At 45.4% G+C, this 16,001-nt stretch overlaps 1 protein-coding gene across 1 annotated transcript; it reads right to left on the bottom strand.

Annotated features, from left to right (window-relative positions):
- Positions 1-5,676: 5,676 nt before the first annotated feature.
- LOC124684621 lies at positions 5,677-10,639 on the bottom strand. Its single transcript, XM_047218899.1, has 5 exons — positions 10,501-10,639; positions 7,340-9,290; positions 7,142-7,202; positions 6,839-7,062; positions 5,677-5,946 (listed from the first exon to the last, which is right to left on the bottom strand). Exons 1-5 carry the CDS (start codon positions 10,637-10,639, stop codon positions 5,841-5,843), a joined length of 2,481 nt encoding a protein of 826 aa, XP_047074855.1. The 3' UTR covers positions 5,677-5,840.
- Between the last annotated feature and the right edge of the window lie 5,362 nt (positions 10,640-16,001).

Below are 16,001 nucleotides of genomic sequence, written 5' to 3' on the forward strand. Positions count from 1 at the left end.
ATTCCCGGCCTGTTGATTGGGTCCGTCAACACACCTGCAGATGGGCCCTCCCGTGTCTCTAAATGTCCGGCCATGGAATAGTCAAATCAAAATTTATTAAGACAAAAAATGTAAAAGTATGTCAAATGAAGTTTTTTCGATAATAGTCAAATGAAGTTAAGGCCGACTATTTCATTTACTGTCTACGTTTTTATCCCGCTTGTCCCACTTCAACATCCTTGACACAAACACACATGGTGAGTTAGTGCTTGACTTGTACGGAGTATACTATGAAATGAAAAGATTTGGAATTCGGAGCGGAAGTGAATAGATGAATGTAGATGTGGGTTCAGTTTTTAATCATCACCCGTATACAAAGAACAACAGAGAATCGAAAGAAAATGGCGACTAGATACGGGCGCTAACGAAGTAGTCTATTTAGCCGCCACGTTAAAAGCTAAAACAAAAGGAAGAGTCAGAAATAGTATACTTTTCTTTTTCAAACGATCCTTGTGGACCGATTTTCATTACCCGGGGATAATGAAATATAGGAGTAACATGCCAGCGATGGCTAGTTCAAAAGAGAAAAACAACAGGCAAGATTAATCTATTACATTCGCCGCCTACTGCTAGCGAAACAACCATAGGAGTTCAGGGATAAAAAACGGCCGAAGTCTACAGCAAGAACACATATTTGACAAGATCATTCCAGCGACAAACGGAGAAAAGCCCTCAGGCATTGGCATCCTCTTGATCTTCCACCTCCATATCATCCACATCAGCAGCTGAGTCACTTGCATCCCTGATCTGGAGGGGGCGTTGCTGTTGCCTAGTCCCATCTTGTGCAGCACCAGTATGTGACGCACCAGCAAGTCTCAACAGCCCATCAGCACCCGCCTGTAAATCGTCAGTATCCTTCTCACTGTAGCCCTGCCCAATGTTTCATAAAGACAGTGAAATAACTTATTAGCTCAACAGGGTTTTTGATCAGTTTGTGTTCAAAACAGGACCAATTTCTAAGCTTCCAAATAACCCAACATATAGCAGCCAACCCCGTAATCTGTGTGTTTCTGCTAGTAGAAATAAACTGGGGGAACCACCAGAAAAACTGTGTAAAGGAGCCTGGCCTCGAGTGGGCCCAATCACTTTACCGACAACACTCCACACATATTTAGCAGCTGGACAGGAAAAGAAAAGGTGAGAAATTGATTCAGGACTCTCACATAACTGGCAAACGACACCCCCTACCAATTTCTTCTCACCAGATTATCTTTTGTAGCAATAGCATTGTGTCAAATCATCCACAGCCAAATCTTTATTTTCAAGGGAATTTTTCTCTTCCAGAGATGTTTGAAGGATACCATTACCACATAAGTGATTGTATACTGATTTGACAGAGAATTTACCTCCTTTTGTCCATTTCCAAAAGGATTTATCATGCTCGTCATTAAGGATAGTTTGTGCCACAATTTGAGTTAGCCCATGAATTTGCAAGGCAATATCAGGTGTCATCTACCTTCTAAAGAAGAAGTTCCAGTTCATGATAGCTGCATGTCGGAAATAGTATACTATACTGAAGTTTTTCAATAATAGTCAAATGAAGTTAAGGCCACCTATTTCACTTATCCCGCTTATCCCATATCCACACCCTTGACACAAACGCACATGGTGGCACCACCTCCATGTTTGGAAAGTCTTCGTGTGGGAGTTAGTACACGCCTCGTACTATGAAATGAAAAGAGTTGAAATTCGAAAAGGAAATGAATAGATCGACATAGTTATGAGTTCACTTTTTAATCGTCACCCGTACACAAAAAAACAACGGAGAGTGGAAAGAAAATGACGACTAGGTAGGAGCACCAATAACGTAGTCTATTTTGTAGCCACATTAGCAATGAAATACCGGTGAAACTGACAATCTAGAGCCAAGAATCGGTATCGCCACAGAGTTACGTTCAAACATTATCAAACTTTTTTTTGTATGTGTTCGACGAGTTTGATAAAAAGAAAACAACTCACCAAGTGAAGTTACGATACCTATGAACAATTGTAGTCAACAACCGGACCGTGACCGTCTGCCAACCATTGGATGTTCACGTAGTGAATAGCCCAATGTGGAGGGTGGGAGTGTCATTCACTTGTCGCTCACCGTCTCTTTTTGGCAAACCTCGCTCACGTGTTAGCGACTGTTGTCAATCATGCAGTTGTCGATCTTCACTCCAGATTCCGTGCTGCCCAGACGAGGGTACGATTAGGTGGAAGTTTTCATGTGAATTGGAGCTGCACAACATCACCGGAAGATGAGAATCTTTTTATTTCCGAGGATTTGAACAGAGAGTAAAATGAAGTAGAAATAGAATCTGTAGGTGTTACGGTGTGTTGGCCAAGTCATGGGCGGGACGATGGGGGATCCTAGTGTTAGCGACGCTTCGGCTTTGACACCTCCCAGATCATGTTTCAGAAACCTACCTCGGAGGCAGCGGGCGGTTGAGTTCTCGAGTGTGGTGCGAGGATGCTTCCGGGCAAAAGCTCAACACCTCGACGCCAACGACGGTGATGCCTGTGGGTGTCATAACCCTCTTGGGGGGGGGCATCGTTGTGGGTATCCTCCCCGCGGTACGGCTCCGGTCCAATACCTCACACTCTCGATAGTGGCAGCACAATGTGTCGTTACCCTCTTGAGGGTGTTGTCGTGGAGCCCCTACTCGTCTTGGTCTAGTTTCAATGTCGTCGCAAGCTTTGCTTTTTCGTGTTCTCTTTTGTCTTTTTTTTCTTGATTTGCTTTGTAAGAGGCTCTTCTCTAAACCTTGTGTCGGTTCCACCGCTGCGGCTTTATTTATAAAGCAGAACAAAAGCCTATTTTGAGGAGGAGTGAATAAATCCTTGAAATAACTAACTTTTATGGTTTTGGTTGAAAAAATATCTATCTTAGATATCCTAAACTTGGCTGACCCATAATTTTTTTAAAGGCATCGAGATCCACGCTCGAGAACCTTGTATCCGTTGTTCTAGAAGTAATTTTCCAGTGCGTGTAAACCAAACAACGGCTAGACGGGAGGGATGTTTTAGGACGCACGGATGCCCTTTCACTTTGGGGCTCGCCGGAATCCCGCCAACTATCCAACACCGCCCCAAAGTTCGATCGCTTTTCGATGGAGAGCTCTGGAATTTTTTTGACAAATTAGCTTCACGACAAGCAATGATTCTGCTTCACCTACACCTCGCCATGCACTTCATCGGGATGAAGCCGTGATTCTGCTTCATCTACACCATGTTGTGCACTTCCTGGGAATGAAGCAGTGATTCTGCTTCACCTACACCTCCACCGGAGGGACCGACATACGCCTTTTTGAGGCGCCACTTGAATTCTATGCCGGCGAGGATGGGAATCTTGTAGCAGCCGATGGTGAAGCACTCACCGACGGCCTCTCGGGAGTTCGACTTTGACGATACCGAGCGGGGTGCCGCCTTCCATTGAATTCCGGTGAAGCCAGACGAGTAGGTGGTCGCTACTGGTGGCACCATGAACGGGCGATGGCCCAGGAGGCTGCCTAAGGCGACACAGGATGTTGGGGAAGTCAGTTGGGCGGCAGGCGGGGCGGTGCAGGTTGGTGGTCAGCGGCATTGGTAAGAAGATGGGTAGAAGGAAAAAAAAGATAAAAAAGCTAACACATCGGTCTTGTAGTGGAATATTTCTCTTTACACTTTTCATCTGAGGGTTCTATTCAGCCGGAGCCCTTGTGGCACCGTAAAACTTTTTCGGCACCCCGTATAAAATGGAATATATTGGGCTGCCGTGGTCCTTTGTAATTATTATTACTTTTTTAATTTTCTTGTAATATTATTAAGGATTATAAATAGATAAGTGAGCTTTTCAGAAAATATAGATAATCTGTATCTTGTTAACTTTTTCATCTTTATTTCTCGCCAAACCTATCGTTTTTTGTATAAATTTCTTTGAGAAATACAGTACAAACACAGACGCTCACATACACGCGCATACACTCACCCTTATGAATGCACACACACACATTCCACCCCTATGAGCACCTCCGGAACAATGAGTCGGCGGATTGGATCTTGAAATTGACGAAGTCATCACAGACATCTCGTTGTCGACGGGAACGCTTCCTACCACTGAATAAATATTTGTCTTTATGAGACACATAGATGTTAAACCTAGGGATTAAACTTTGGTGAGCTGGAGGTACAATCACCCTCGGGATGCAATCACGCTTCAAACCATCCAAGCTCGTTCTCAACTTTCTGCATTTTCAGTCAAACCGTGTAGAAAAAACAAGTTTTTACACGTGATATGATCGCAGGTTTCACGTTCCTTAACTAATCTAGATGGGCCCAGATGACCCGATAAATGGCCCACATGTAAGGCCGTCGAAGGATCTAACATGGGCCTGTTTAGTTGGTTGGCTGATGTTAACTCTTAGCCCGCGCCCACAAAGCCAGAACTGTTTTGTTGGCGTGGCCCGTGACGTCCGTGCGTAGGCCCGTGAAGCGGTGACAGACAAGCGGTGTCCCGTCTATCAGATCAGAGTATCAGACTCCGATGAAACAAAGAAAACCTATGAGATCGACCTGACCACCACGCGCGCGGGAATGGCGCGGCGTCAGCGGAAGCCCCGCGATGGTCGCCGGCCGCAACCGCAACGAGGCCATGGCGAAGCGACGTGCTAGGCTAGGCAGGCTTCACGAGCACGCCATGTCGCAATGTATCGTCCTACCTTCGTCTCCTTCCTCGACGCCATGTCGCCATGTATCGTCTCGTTCGTCTGGTCCCGGGCGGCCGGGCGTGACGCGCGCCGCAGCACACGTCGCTGCGCCTGCGCTGACGCAGACAATCATGCCACGAGCTCATGGAGCTCCGGTGGACCCAGTACCTTGGTTGCACTTGCATCACGAAATCCGCGCATGGGCCATGGGGCCTGAAGATTGTTCAGCTCCAAAGATTTCTCTTCAACCAGCCGGCTACTTCTGTTCGATCGATTGCAGGTTCATTCATCAGTATGAGCTTTTCAGAATGTGAAACTGTGCCACCACCATGAAGCCTATGGTTACATGTATAATATACTGATGAGCTTTTCCGTGGAACGAATGTGTAGCTTTTCACAGCTAGTACTAGTACACAACAGGTTTCAGAGACCATTGCTAGTTATACTCTCTCCGTCCTCAAATAAACTTGCATTTGAACATGTCTTAAGTCAAACTTTATTAACTTTGAACAACTCTTTGGGTTCTTATGTTTTTTCTATTCCTGTGAAGCAAACACCCAAGTTTATATAATTTCAGTATTTTTTGAATCCTATGTTTTGCACATGCTTCCTATCATATTTCTATATTTTTCGTGTTCATCTGTTTTGAGAGTCCTGCGAACCAAACAAGCCCTACAATTTGGCTCAGCACTCCAATCCTAATTTCTTAACTTTACTTAAAATTAAGAATAACGCTACAGCTGGCTGCTGTAAAAAAAAGGGTCGCACAATGTGGTTAAATTTACTTCCTCTCTTTTTTCAGAAGGTCCCATTTGGTGCATTTCAGACTCCAAGCAAATGCTTACTTATCTCTCTCAACATATCTCAAGAATGTATCACGCAAACAGATAAACAAGCAAACAAACAAAAAATCATCTAACTTTTCACTTAAGACGTCTAACTAGGTAGAAAGTTACAAGCATGCCTCCAAATGGCAGGATATATATAGGAGGACTGGGACAGAGAATTCAAGAAGCAGGAGAACTAGCCACACACTTGGAGCCGAAAATGAATTTTTCTGGAGATCTAGCACACTTGATTTTCCGTGGAGTTTCTCCAAATATCCATGTTCTGACAGGCAGCTAGCTCATTGATTTATCCCAGAGCTTCTCCATGTCCATCGGTTATGATTGAGCCCTGTTGACCTGCCACGATAAGCTTGGGGACTCGCATCCCAAATCCGCGCCTCAATTTCTCAACACTGTATTCACAACAAATAAACATTAGAACAGCGATTACATACAACAGCTAGCAGAGTCTGTTCACTGAATAATATAGGTGTGGTCCACGGCAGAGAAGCCACATTAACTGAACAAACACTGAAACTGTTTGAGAACATGCCACCATGTGAGTGCTGATCACGACACATGCTATTTTGAGAATTTTACACAAAAAATGTCTTCAAGAGTAATCGAGTTTTCAATATGCTGTCTAGTCAGGACTTCTTTTATAACAAAATAAACTGATGGTGATATGAGTAATGGTGACAACACTACTATTCAAGTTTTCAGTCACATGGATAATCATTTAATGTAGCTCATGAAAACAGGCTGTTCAAAATCTATGTATGTGCATGGTTTCGGATCTGCCTACAGGCAGTCATAAGGATCAGGCTCTGCTGATCACACCTGGCAATTTATAGATCTGAGACTGATGATGTTGTGTAGTTTCTAAAGACTACTATTAGTTTAGTGCGAGCACTATATTAAGAAACTAAAATATATCATCAGTGAATAAATTATTGACTTGCAATTCTAGCATGATTTCAGAAAATAAAGAAGCTCTATATTTATCTATGTCTTATGGCAAACAATATTAGGCACAACACACACTAATATATTTTCAGTATTAGCTTAGTTTCTTAATTCATATAAACAGAATGATTCCTTAGCAATAAATCCGATATGACACCAAATTTCTTCACCAAAAACAGAATTATCTTTATTTGATTTACATCAGTGCAGAAAGCTGGCAACAGAGCAAGATTATAGTGCAGGTAAAAACTTGATCCGATGAGGAACTTAGGTGACTAAGAGAAATAATTTCAAGTACTTTTCATCCATAGAATTTAAAATGATAATAAATGTGCTTACGTTGGGGCAAGCTTGCCAAGGCCATAAAGCTCTTCACCAGATGCTTCATCTGTAACCTTCCCAGAATTTTCAACTATATAAGATCTTTCAGGAGAATCTGAGAGTCCTCGAGCTACAAGTAAGTCCAAATCCTTCTTGTGGAGTTCTCTTCCGTTAATATATATGCCAGTGTTTCCACCACCGCATTTCTTGGGCATAGGGTAATTAAACTCTGGAATATAAGGCTGCAAGCAAAAGATCCAGTTAGATATTTAACCAACACAATGTGGAATAGCAAATTGCATAAAATCTACAAGCTCTTACTGGTATCATGCCAAGGCAGGGCTGCCCGACAACACCCCAGAACCCAGCACGGTGGTCATACCTAAGTAAGAGAATAGTAAAGAACATTTTCAGTATTCATACGTGAAAGGAAACTTCTAAGTACATTGGACGTATTTATTATAAAATTTAAGTAAACCATTTTTGTAAAAAAAAAAAGAATACACAATGAGGAATTACCAGTAATCACCAGGATAAATTGCTCCAGCTAGCTTCTCAGCCTTCCTGACCAGACGGTCCGGGATAGGGAAACCATTTACAAACACCTTTGCTCTTCCATTTTGTGTTCCATTGTTCATTCTGAAGCTCTTTTTTATAAGATTGGTGAGAAATGAATCACCCACCTTTGTCGCCCTTGTGTGGCTAGAATCTCTTAGCACATTTAGCATATCTTGTGTGTAATCAGGACCATCAAACTCATCGTCTGATGACTGCGTCTCATTTGCTACACAGACATCTTTGATTGAGTTCTGCTTGCAACTTTCAGTTAACAGCACAACCTTTTCATGTTCGGAACGGGTACTTCTGCTTCCTATTCCAGAACCTTCGGATGGTAAGAATCCACTATGATCACGACATGGTAAACTCGGTGTGCGGGAAATGACATTCTCTTCGGCATGAAGATCCCTGGATTGAGGGCTGTCCTCAGAATTAGTCCCTAGAGGGGTATGTTTGCTGTCTGATTCGCCTGAATTTGACTGCTTATCCTTTTCCTGAGATTGATGACTTGCTACAGAAAAAGAATATGGTGGAAGCAGCCTCTCATCAGCAGTAGCACGCAAGTTATCTGCCATGTTATCACCAATGTTATTTTGCAGTGTAGGAGATAAATGTGCAATTGGTGTAAGTTCCGATACATCGAGCCTGGTTCCATCAAGCTTGACTATAATTGTGTGTGAGCATGATCCACACCGCAATTTATACTCCTTCCCCAACAACGAACGTTTCTTCGGTAGCTGCAGTACTTCGTAGCAGTTGTAGCATATGGTAAAAGGAGCACCACCAGCAATTGGCTCAAGAGTTTGTGCAGGCTTCTTTCTTATATTGGCCCTTGGGTTATTCGGATGCAAGGAAGGATTAACACTTCTTGAATTGTACCTTTGCTGACCAAGCAAGGGACCATCCACAGGATAGGCCCCATAGCTGTTCACAAGATATGGTGCCCTCTGATCATTGAAACCCAGGGGAGTTCCCTGTACAGGTAAGAACTCCCGGTGGTAGCAATGTAAGCAAGAACAGGCAGCCTGATGGTAGAAACCTTCGTGGTGGCAAGATAGAAGAGGATCAGGATCATGCTGTCCAAAGAAATAGTTATCAAAATTTCTCCATGGGTAAGGGCCAGCAGGATAGCTAGAGGTTCTTGCATGTGCAATAGGTTCCACATATCCATGATGGTTTTGCTGTGCAGGCAATGGATCATAAACATGTATGCCAGGACTTCGCGCGTTCATGGAAGGAGAGTGATGAGAACCCTTTCGATGCAATTGAGATCGATCTTGCCTCAACTGACTCAACCGTTCATGAATACCATATGAACTTGAGGTATCTGCTGCTCTATTGACCGCACTTGTATCCGGCCCATTTACCTCACAGGATTGCTGCACCTGGTCTCTCAACTCATCAAGCATCCTCAACAGCTCGGCTCGGTCTTTCTCAAGACCCCTGACTCTGCTTGGACCATCCAAATCTGGTTCATTGGCATGCTCCTTATTGGAATGCATGTGCCTCGACTTCAAATGGTGGTCAATAGGGCCTTCTCCGCGGAATGCATTGGGTGGAACACTCGAGATTGGGGACTTTGGCCGTATGTCAGATACACCTCTTGCTCTCACAGGATGTGCAGTCTCTCCATTTTCCACATTACGGATGCGCATGTACTTAGCCTCTTTTACATCATCTCTTGCGGCAGCTTTGACATTTGAGGTGCTTGGCTCCCTTGTAATCCGACTGTTATCACGGCTGTAAACTGATCTGCTATGCAAAGCTGGCATTCTATTGGGTACTGATCTGTTATCAGTGCTAGCTGCATCCATTGCTTCAGATGTCTCTGGCACACTCTCCAGTACTTCCAGGTATTTCACATTTCCATTATCAGAGGGATCCAAAGCTTGGCCCGAGTTTCTTTTCTTGGCTGCAAAATTTCAGCAGAGTATGGTATCATTTCCAGATTCATACTAACACTCAATGATAGATAGTATTAATTTGGAACATTCTTGAAGAAGGCTTAAAAAACGCCAAGTCGTATTACGACAACCAATTATGAAACTAAAAAAGATCTCAGAACTTAGAAGGATGTGCAAGACACAAGTGGCATTGTCATTGCCTCCCATTAGCTCCAAAAGCTACCTTGCAAGGCACAACCGAAGACTTAAACATGCAACTAGATCCTAATGTAATGCTACTAATAGCCAACGACAGTGCATACACAGGATTTCAAAATGATTGAATCATCATTAAGCAATTTAATACATTTAGGTCAAATTCAACGTATATATTTTTTCCATTAACCCCAACGTGACACTACAAAATTACCGCCCAAGATAAAACCAGTTTAAGAACTGGTCACAGCTCAAGAATTTCTCGGTAAGAACTAGTCATAAACCAGAGCTTTCAGCTTTGGTCATTTACACCGGATTTTTTCTAAGTTGAATCTCGCAAGATACACCAAGAAAAACAAGACCTGGTCACCCCAAATCGAAAACGTCAGGAACTCGGGATCGTCATATGCTTGCTGAGAGGGTAATATTTTTTAAACAAAATACTAGTAATACATACGGAGTAAATTCAGATATTTGAATTTTATTTTCAAAAAGAAAAAGAAATGGTAGACTAGATTAGCCAAAAATTCGAACTTTTTGTTAATTCAACGGGGGGGAATTGAAAATGCACGACGAGTTCTTCTATAGGGTTTAACCTCTGTGGAAGGCAAAACAAACAAAACAAAACAAAAATGTTAGGCGAACCTGTGTCCCCAAAAGGAAATATCCCCCCTAATTTGCTGCGAAACACGAGGAACAAGTTGAGGAGCCGAACTATTCCTCCCAGCAGGCATCACCAAGACAAAATGACAAAAACGCAGCGATTGACTAATTACAATGTCTTAATCAATTCCCTTCCAATCCGAAGCCAGTTGGAGCCAAAAAAAAAAAAAGAGGAATATTCAAGAAGAACGTGTAGCAGTATCAAGAACGCAATCGACGAGCAAACAGGGGAAAAAAGAAACAGCCCCGAAAATCCGGCATTTTGCTGACGCCTTTGGCCCGTGAACCAACAGGGGAAGGAAGGCCGCGCGGCGGAACACTGAATGAAGCAGGCAACCACCGTGTCGGCGTGGCGCGTACCTTGGAGGGTGGCGCCGCATCCGCCGCAGACGTAGACGGAGTATGCGGGCAGCTCCGGCAGGAACTTGTCGCACCTCGGGCAGCGCACCACCCGTATCCTCGCCGCCGCCGCTGCAGCCGCCGCCTCGTCCCCTTCCATTCCCGACAGGACAGGACAGAACAGCCTCCCCTCCACCGAATGACTTCCTCCTTCGCCCTCCTCTCCCGGTCAGAAGCACCGCCGCATTAACGACGAGACCAAGAATCCCCAACAAAATAACACGAAAGCTCAGCCGCCCCTCCACGGGAGCAGCAGCGACCAGCTGGTGAGCTGGGGGACGGGAGGAATGCGTGGGAGGGAGAAGGGGGGAGGACCGGAGGAGAAAGGGCGGGCGGGGTGGCTGGCTGGTTGAGGGTGGGAAGGAAACTGTGTTGGAGGGAGGTGCGGTGGTTGCTCAAATTAAATTGACCCGTCACGAGCCAGCCATCTTCTCTCTCGCCTCTGACTCCAATGCTTCGGCTTTTGTCTGCTGCTCCGCTGGCTCAGCTGGAGCTCCGTCTTTCGCTCTCTTCAACGCGGCGCAGAGAGCAACAGTCGCCTGGTGGTGGTGGTGGCCGTCGTGGTCGTGTGTATATTTTGCGAGAGAGAAATGCCAAGGTCGCTCAGCTACACGCTACCGTCCCTAGCTTTTCCTGCTGCTCGAACAATATGCTTATCCGCCATCCCGTGCGTCGGCCCATCTTCTTTTTCGCTGCCTTTGACGTCGGAAATTTGTGGAATTGGTAGTATCGCTGGTAAGATCTTGTCAGCAGCTCGGGGATTACTACGTACGGCCACGTACGAGTTAGCAGCTGAATAGTTCGTGGTTAAATTTTCTTTCACCCGTGTTGGTGGTGAAGTGGCAACCACGCAGGGTGAAAGGGTCAGCAAATGCTGACTTTGTCTTGTTCGAATACATGGATTAATTATTAGAGAAATAGTCAACCTTAAATTCTTAGACAAAGTCTGCGATAAACCCTCAACTGATCGATCCCGGTTAAATACCGGATGGTTTTCAGTATAAAATATTTTGCTCACTCTGGAATGCTGACGTGGCGCTGGAAAATAGTCGAGGTGGATTAGGACTGCCACTCTGGCTTTTTTCGAGAATTCACAGTTGTAAATCTATATATTAAAAAAGAAATTCGCAAAAAAAAGGAAAGAGGTTTTCGATTACAACTCCGCCGAGCGCCACAAAACGGTCGCTTCGGACAACACCTCCACCCACAGTTAGGGTATAAGCTACCGCTATGGAATACCTTTCACTTTCTAATAATATCTTTAACGCCCATGGAGTGGTGTACGACATCTGTAACAACGGAAACAAGGTTCTACTTATCGGCGCAATTAAAAAAATATAAATATATAAAAATAGTAAACAGTCAGACGAGCTCGTCCCCGCCGCCTCGTCTTGCCCACCGCTCGCACGTTCCCGTGCTCGACCTCTCCGTCGCTCACCCGTGCGAGCACCACCATGGTTGATCCCTTGTGGCCCAAGATGTGCACTCGCGCGGGCGATGCTTGGCCATGACATGGGAGGTGCGCTGGAGGTGCTCGGCCACGACTAGGGGTCGAGATGTCAAGCAGGGAGGTTAGACGCGAAGCTCCGATCGTCGCAGGGTCGAGGTATTGAGGAATAGAAAGAAGAAGCATTTGACTTCTTGGTCCCACCACCATGGTGGCCCATTTTTCTCTTTTGACGTCTTAGTGTATGAAGAAGTTGTTACCACATCACCACTTACGGCAGGCCCCACCAGTTAGAAATAGTGCCAAGCTGTGTTTATTAACGAACTAGTTTTATTTGCAACACGATGCCCCTAGACCAATGGCGATTTGGAAAACCCCCAATTGTGGTGGTCTTTTGTAGTAGTTGCCCCAAATACGATGATATTTTGCAATTTTCTCATCCGAGACGAAGGGGGATAAATGCTGAAACCCGATCCTACTGAGCACATAGAATCAAAGCTCTCATGCATAGTAGCATTGGATTAGAAGATGTTCAATATACACCGGTAGAAAAAAGGCCTTCCGTCCAGCCCCATTAGTCGCGGAAATGCAAAAACCGCGACCAATGGGGCCTTTAGTCGCGGCTCGGTTGCCCAACCGCGACCAAAGGCTCCGGGCCCGCCGCGCTCGGTGGCCAGCCGGTGGACGGGAGGGGCTTTAGTCGCGGTTGGCCAGTGCCAACCGCGACTAAATGTCCTCAGTGCTCGGCCCAAAGGCCTTCGGCCGCGGTTGGCCAGTGCCAACCGCGACTAAAGCCCCTCCCCTATATATACCATCCAGCCCACAAGCACTTAGCCATTTGGTGCCCACTTCTCTTCACAAACTTCACAAGGGGGTGTATGGTTTGCTTTTGGCTCTTCTTATGCACACAAGGTGTTTGATGAAATGTCCCAAGAGCATGAAACAAACATGATATGAAGTGTCGGAGCCACACTTGATCGAGCTTCCTCATTTATTTTTTCCTCCTCGATCGCGGTTAGCAACAACACTTGAACCTTTCATATATATGTGTCATTGATAAAATATGCATATGTGTGTAGTTCATTGTTTAATTTCTATTTAGTTTAACAAATGCATGATGGTTAATTATATATTTTGTATTATAATAATGCAGATGAATCGGCAATGGATGTACGCTAGCCGACTCTCCGGCGAATTCACTACGGGTTTGAAAGATTTCCTCGTAGTGGCTAATGCGAACAAGCAGGGGGGTTTTGTTATCTGTCCATGTGTTGACTGTAAGAATCGAAGGGTTACTCTTCCTCAAGGGAAGTTCACGTGCACTCGATTCGGCATGGTTTCATGCCAAGCTATAATTGTTGGACCAAGCATGGAGAAAGAGGGGTTATAATGGAAGAAGATGAAGAAGGGGATGACATCGATGAGAGCTATCTTGATCATTTCGGTGATACTTTCATGGATGATGTCGAAGGTGGGGAAGGTGAAGGGGAAGGTGATCAAGAAGAGGCACGTGATGAGCCCGCCGATGATCTTGGTCGGACCATTGCCGATGCACGGAGTCGATGCGAAACCGAAAAGGAGAGGGAGAATTTGGATCGCATGTTAGAGGATCACAAAAAGTCGCTGTACCCAGGATGCGATAATGGTCCGAAAAAGCTGGGCTGCACACTGGATTTGCTCGAGATGGAAGGCACGAGAAGGTGTAGCCGACTCGGGATTTGAAAACTTGCTGAAAATGTTGAAGAATATGTTTCCAAAGAATAACGAGTTGCCCTCCAGTACGTATGAAGCAAAGAAGGTTGTCTGCCCTCTAGGTTTAGAGGTTCTGAAGATACATGCATGCATCAACGATCGCATCCTCTACCGCGGTGAATACGAGAATTTGAATGAATGCCCGGTATGCACCGCATTGCGTTATAAGATCGGAGGCGATGACCCCGGTGACGATGTCGAGGGCCGAAACCCAGGAAGAAGGTTCCCGCCAAGGTGATGTGGTATGCTCCTATAATACCACGGTTGAAACATCCGTTCGAGAACAAAGAGCATGCCAAGTTGTTGAGATGGCACAAAGAGGACCGTAAGTCGGACGGGGAGTTGAGACACCCCGCAGATGGAACGCAATGGAGAAAGATCGACAGAGAGTTTAAAGATTTTGCAGCCGACGCAAGGAACATAAGATTTGGTCTAAGTACGGATGGCATGAATCCTTTCGGCGAGCAGAGCTCCAGCCATAGCACCTGGCCCGTGACTCTATGCATCTACAACCTTCCTCCTTGGTTGTGCATGAAGCGGAAGTTCATTATGATGCCAGTGCTCATCCAAGGTCTGAAGCAACCCGGCAACGACATCGATGTGTACCTAAGGCCATTAGTTGATGAACTTTTACAGTTGTGGGGCAGACCTGGTGTCCGTGTGTGGGATGATTACAAAGAAGAGGAATTTGACCTACGAGCGTTGCTTTTTGTAACCATCAACGATTGGCCTGCTCTTAGTAACCTTTCGGGACAGTCAAATAAGGGATACAATGCATGCACGCACTGCTTACATGAGACTGAAAGTGTACATTTGCCAAATTGTAAGAAGAACGTGTACATGGGGCATCGTCGATTTCTTCCCAAAAATCATAACGTAAGAAAGCGCGGCAAGCATTACAACGGCAAGGCAGATCACCGGCCGAAGCTCGCGGAACGCACCGGTGCTCGAGGTATTTGATATGGTCAAGGATTTGAAAGTCATCTTTGGAAAGGGTCCTGCGGACAATCAATTCCGAAGGGAGCTGACGGGCACGCACCCATGTGGAAGAAGAAATCTATATTCTGGGAGCTAGAATATTGGAAAGTCCTAGATGTCCGCTCTGCAATCGACGTGATGCATGTTACGAAGAATATTTGCGTGAACCTGCTAAGCTTCTTGGGCGTGTATGGGAAGACAAATGATACAAAGGAAGCACGGCAGGACCAGCAACGCTTGAAAGACCCTGATGACCAGCATCCGGAATGGTTTCAAGGTCGTGCCGGCTACGCTCCGACCAAAGAAGAGAAGGTCATCTTTTTTGAATGCCCGAGCAGTATTAAGGTCCCGTCCGGATTCTCGTCCAATATAAAGGGAATAATAAACATGGCGGAGAAAAAGTTCCAAAACCTGAAGTCTCACAATCGCCACGTGATTATGACGCAATTGCTTCCGATTTCTTTGAGGGGCTCCTGCCGGAAAATGTTCGAGTAGCCATTGTGAAGCTATGTGCATTCCTCAATGCAATCTCTCGAAGGTAATCAATCCAGAAGTTCTACCACGGTTACAGTAACGATGTGGTCCAATGTCTTGTCGGTTTCGAGTTGGTGTTCCCGCCATCCTTCTTCGATATTATGACGCACCTCCTGGTTCACCTAGTCGAAGAGATTTCCATTCTCGGTCCCGTATTTCTACACAATATGTTCCCCTTCGAGAGGTTCATGGGAGTATTAAAGAAATATGTTCGTAACCGTGCTAGGCCGAAGGAAGCATCGCCAAGGGCTATGGAAATGAGGAGGTAATTGAGTTTTGTGTTGACTTTGTTCCCGACCTTAAGCCGATTGGTCTTCCTCGATCGCGGCACGAGGGGAGACTAAGTGGAAAAGGCACGATCGGAAGGAAATCAACGATATGTATGGACGGCCATTCTCCGACCGAAGCACACCACACGCTTCCGACCAATTCCAGCTTGGTGGCTCCGTACTTTGAGAAACACAAGAATATTTTACGCTCGGACAACCCGGGGAAGCCTCGAATCCCGGAGTAGGAAGGCCCACATGGAGACTTTCGGCAGTTGGTTGAGAAAACATTTAATGAGTGACAATGAGGTTGTAGATCAGCCGTACATGTTGGCCAAGACACCATCTTCGACTATAACGACTTTCCAAGGGTACGAGATAAATGGGAATACATTTTACACGATCGCCCAAGATAAAAAGAGCACCAACCAAAACAGTGGTGTCCGCTTTGATGCAGCAACCGAGAATGGGCAAAAGGTCACATA

This window comes from Lolium rigidum, chromosome 1 (assembly GCF_022539505.1).
Source record: "Lolium rigidum isolate FL_2022 chromosome 1, APGP_CSIRO_Lrig_0.1, whole genome shotgun sequence".
NCBI lineage: Eukaryota > Viridiplantae > Streptophyta > Magnoliopsida > Poales > Poaceae > Lolium > Lolium rigidum.